This window comes from Lactuca saligna, chromosome 7 (assembly GCF_052625555.1).
Source record: "Lactuca saligna cultivar CGN05327 chromosome 7, ASM5262555v1, whole genome shotgun sequence".
NCBI classification, from domain to species: domain Eukaryota; kingdom Viridiplantae; phylum Streptophyta; class Magnoliopsida; order Asterales; family Asteraceae; genus Lactuca; species Lactuca saligna.
The window spans coordinates 36,646,600-36,651,691 of NC_136423.1; the positions used below are offsets into that span (position 1 = coordinate 36,646,600).

General features: G+C 29.3%; 1 protein-coding gene across 1 annotated transcript; it reads left to right on the top strand.

Moving 5' to 3' along the window:
- Nucleotides 1-672: 672 nt before the first annotated feature.
- Nucleotides 673-1,002, top strand: LOC145006829 (uncharacterized). The gene has a single exon (XM_078965868.1). The coding sequence runs from the start codon at nucleotides 673-675 to the stop codon at nucleotides 1,000-1,002; it is 330 nt and encodes a 109-aa protein (XP_078821994.1).
- The last annotated feature ends 4,090 nt before the right edge of the window (nucleotides 1,003-5,092 follow it).

Sequence of the window (5,092 nt, forward strand, 5' to 3'; positions counted from 1 at the left end):
GCCATTACAAAAAAAAAACTTTGAAATAGAGGCAGTTTCGATAGATTTCAAAAAACCAGGGACCAAAATCAATTTTATAGCAATGCTTTTACTTTGTTATATGTTTTTAACATAAAGGAAAAAATTCAAATACAAATAATTGTCCATGTTAAATTGTATAACAATGTTATTTGAAATACGGACAGTTTTGGTAGATTTTAAAAAATAGGGACCGATTTCGTCATTTATCAAAGTACAATGTAAAAAGTTGGAGTACATATTTTTTGTAAATGTGTAATAGGTCTCATGTGTTTTTTTTTTTTTTTTTGAAACTTTTAAGAAGCTTTATTCCCTGGATATCTCAACATGTCATTACAAAAAATCATCACGATTATCAAAAAAAAAAAAAATTTAAAAACTGATGTGGTTGAGCAAAAAAAATTTTTTTTTTTATAAAGGCTGATATATGCTTGACGTTTTTTTAAATAGTTTCTACTTTGTTATATGTTTTTAAGTTTTGGTAATGTTAGCAACTGACGTATCCCCTTTGGAGGTAAAGTAATCGTATTTTGAGATGATTTTAGACAGATTCTACCAGTTGTTTTTAATGGTAGCAGACAAGAAATTGTCAATACGTCGTTAAGTTCATCATATATACGGACAAATTGTAAAGTTTTAAAATTAACGAAGAACATGAGGTTAACTGCTGGAAAAGATCCGTCTGAAATACAACAAACAAAGTTATTTGCAAATTTACTCTTGGATATAGGAGATGGAAATGTTGGTGGTTCTAATAATGGTGATGCAGTTATTTATATTCCTGAAGATTTTCTTATTACTCAATCTTCTGATCCTACAGGTTCATTAATTGAGTTTGTATATCCATCATTTCTTGACAACTTGAACGATCCAAAATATTTTGAAGAAAGATCAATACTTGCATCAAAAAATGAAGTTGTTCAAGAAATAAATGATCGTCTGCTTTCATTGTTTCCTGGAGAAGAAAAAGAATATGTCAGTTGAGATAGCATCTACCAGACATAGTTTATTCACAATCAGTTTGATGAGAGTTTATATTCACCCGATGTTCTAGATGGACTTAATATCTCCGGTTTGCCAAATCATAAGTTGATCGTAAAGGTCGGCGCTCCAGTTATGTTACTAAGAAATATCGACTAGAAAAATGGGTTATGTAATGGTACTAGAATTCAGGTCGTATCATTAGATAAGAGTGTCATAGAAACAGTGGTCTTAACTGGAAGTAACATTAGACATCGACTTTTTATTTTAAGGTTATCTTTAACATCTTCAGACAACAAAATTTCATACAAGTTCAAAAGGAAACAATTTCCCCTAGCGGTTTGTTTTGCTATGACCATAAATAAAAGCGAGGGTCAATCCTTGAAAATGGTTGGGTTGTTTTTGAGAGAACGAGTTTTCTCACACAGTCAATCTATATGTTGCTTTATCCAGAGTAAAGAGCAGAGAAGAATTAAAGTTATTGATTTTAGATAAGGATGGTAATTTGACTAATAAAACTTCCAATGTTGTGTTCAAGAAAGTATTTCAAAACCTATGTTAAACTTTTATGTTTGTTTTACTTATAAAATAAAGAATCAAATGCTTTTTTACAGTTATTAAATTTTTTGGTGTATATATATATATAGGAGTAGGATCAAATGAGAACACCTAAAAGGTTGAGAACGCGAGAATAGATCTTGACCATCTAAATATTCAAATCTAGGGCTATTATCAGACAGACCATTGATGTAAATTCTGAAAATTATTGGTATTAAAGTGTAACTTTAAATGGTGAAAAGGGTATAATAGTAATTGAAAGTTTATTTAATTTCTATAACTTCTCACACATTGATATTTTTCCTTTTAAATTGCCGTCTCTCTCTCTCTATACCTAGGGCATGCTTCGTCGCCTCCCTCATCTATACACCACCAGAGACGACTTTCGTTCTTCACGTCTCGATGCAGGTATGTGAGCAAGAAATGGTTAAGGGATTTTTTAATCCCAGTCTCTTGTTTTGATCAGGAAAATAAAGGAATGAACGAAAGCTTCCAGTACATGGAACGAAGGCAACAAAGCAGATGAATGAAGGGAGTCAAATCGAAGACGACGAGAAGGAAACGGGAAGTCTCGCAGGCAAGATTTCGTCAGTTGATTCGCAAAGAGGAGAAGTGCCTGAGGTTCAACCGGTAGGAAAGAGGGGTTCCGACGGGACAAAGAAATCAGTGAAGTGAGCAACAACAGTAGAGATAGCGAGCCCTTGGCGGTGTTTTGCTCCGGTTGGTGGCAGGTAAGTGGATGGGTTAAGAGGATGGTGGGGCTGCTTCAGCAGTTCCTTTAATCCTTTTTTATTTTTTTGGCAGAGTTCCAACGATAGGCTTAAGTGGGTGCTTACGTTTGATCTTTGATTGTAGGAAACGAAGATAGATTAGCACAATGATGTCAGGGGTGTTTGTTTGCTATTGATTGACATTCACATGGCTTTCGTTCTTCATCTATACACCACCAAGCCCTTTTTCTTCATAATCAAGTTTTTGTTATTCATTCCCGTCTCTCACCCTGTCTGTTGTTTATTTTATTGTATGCACCAAAGCTTAGCAATTCTTTTTCTTGAATATGTTTCTCAGGTATGGTACTTTACCTATTTAAATTGGCTAATAGGGGAAGAAAATAAGTTATGCACATAAGGTGCTCGATGAAATGCCCGAATTCAGAAAAATAAAACTTGAATGCTTGCAGTTGTAATCTTATATGAATATAATATTAGATGTCTCATTTTGCAGTTAATCATCAAAGAATACTCAATGAGGCTGGTACGAGAGGAGCAAGGCAAGCAACCACAACCAATATATTTACGTGTGAATTTATGTTTGAATGACTATATTTATTTATGAATAACAGAGTATTCATTTGTAAATATTAGTGTATTTATGTGTGAATGACTATATAATTATACATAATTGTTTCATTAAAAATTTTGCAGATACAATGAATAAACATGCATATATTGGGAAGTGAGAGATTTACCAGAGGAAACACCGACACCAATGCCTCTTTTGGAAGGAGAGATAATGTGTTTTATTCATTTATGATTGTAATTGTATCACTAGTTTTAGTGTTAAAAAAATATATATATTGTAACTTATTCATTTACTATTATAATTATATTCTTACATGAATAGAAATGTGTTTTATTTATTTATATATGAGTACCATTTTAGTTGATTTTATAATCTTTTTTTCGGGTTTTATTCATTTATGATTTTACAAGTGTATTCATAAATACAACCGAGTTAACTCATTTATAATTTATAATTTTATTCATTTTTAAATGTAATGTATAAATCATTATTTATGAAGATGTATTTTTTTAAAATAAATGAGGTAAACCGATAAATTATTCATTATCAAATGTTGTTAGTAAAAATAACAATATAAAACAAATAAACATTTTTTTTAATTCATGTTAAATGATATTTTTATTAATTTATTAATTAAAAGGAAGATTTTTAAGTATTCTTAGTAATTAGGAAAAAAAATTCCAATGATTTTCGGAATTGATTAATTACTTTCCATTTATCCATATTTAATTAAATTGTAAAATGCCTCTAAGGCCCTTATAAAATAATTGGTCTACAACTATTCTTGCGTTCTCAACCTTTTAGGTGTTCTCATTTGATGCTTTCCATATATATATATATATATATATATATATATATATATATATATATATATATATATATATATATATATATATATATATATATATATATATATATATATATATATATAACTTACCTCCCGTGGATTCTATTGTTTATAACCTAGTAACATAATATATCCCGTGGGTAGAATTCATAAATAATCCAGAATGGTGTAAATTTTTTTTATTTTTAAAAAGTAACTCGTTAATGTAACTGATTATCCATTTCTCAAAAAATAAATAAATAAATAAATAAAATCTGTATCCCAAATAGTCTCTCATGAAACCCCTTACCAATTAAATTTATCATCAAGCTCTAAGTTCCCACTATTTCCCTAAAAAGGATAAAGAAAAAGAAACATGATCAACATATATATATATATATATATATATATATATATATATATATATATATATATATATATATATATATATATATATATATATATATATATATATATATTCCAACTCCAGTGTATTGTTTAATCATGGGTTATGGTTTATCTGAAGGAAAATTCGAGATTCGGAAAAGAGTATTAGCAGAATTTGGTTTTCTGGTGTGATGCCACATAAACTTCTCTGAACTTTTGTTGACGAGGTAGAATAGAAATGTTGTTTGCAAACATGTTTGTTGTTTTGCACTCCTAGTCGTATACCGTTTTAATAATAAAAAAATATAAACAAATTTATTCCTTTTTAAAAAGCATAATGTGACATATATTTAAGGGTTTAGATCATTTTTAATCATTTAACTTTTGGTTTTTTATTCATTTGATCACTTAATTATTTTTAAGTTTTAAAAGATCATCAAACTTTTCGCTTTGTGCTCATTTAGTCACTTAACTTTTGGTTTGGTCACATTTAATCACCTAACTTTTAAAATTGTGCTCATTTAATCACTAAACTTTTAAATTTTTTCCAAAGTTTAATGATTAAATAAGCACAATTTTAAAAGTTAGGTGATTAAATGAGTATAAATTTAAAAGTTAAGTAACCAAACCAAAAATTAAGTGATTAAAAATAACCTAAACCTTATATTTAAACCAAGAAAGAATTAAAAGAAACATAGTCCAATATAACTTTGTTTATTTGGTTCATGTATAGCCTTATAATAGAATACATATTATGTTATACATTGTAGTGTTCACGTGATGAGCACGGGATAAAGTTAGGCAATGCGATAATAAATGGAGGCAGCAGAACCTCAGAGCGCCTCCCACGTAGCATGTACGGTCAATTGACGGTGCCAAGAGAGGAATACGTGGATCCGCAAATTGTTTAATTTGAGATCATTTTGGAAAACCTTTGACTGTTGTTATCGTTGACATATTCATCATTCTATTAAAGTCCAAACACACACACACACACACATATATATATATATATATATA

What these genes read in the sequence shown, in the direction of transcription:
- LOC145006829 (XM_078965868.1), top strand. Translation starts at nt 673, where the DNA reads ATGAGGTTAACTGCTGGAAAAGATCCGTCTGAAATACAACAAACAAAG.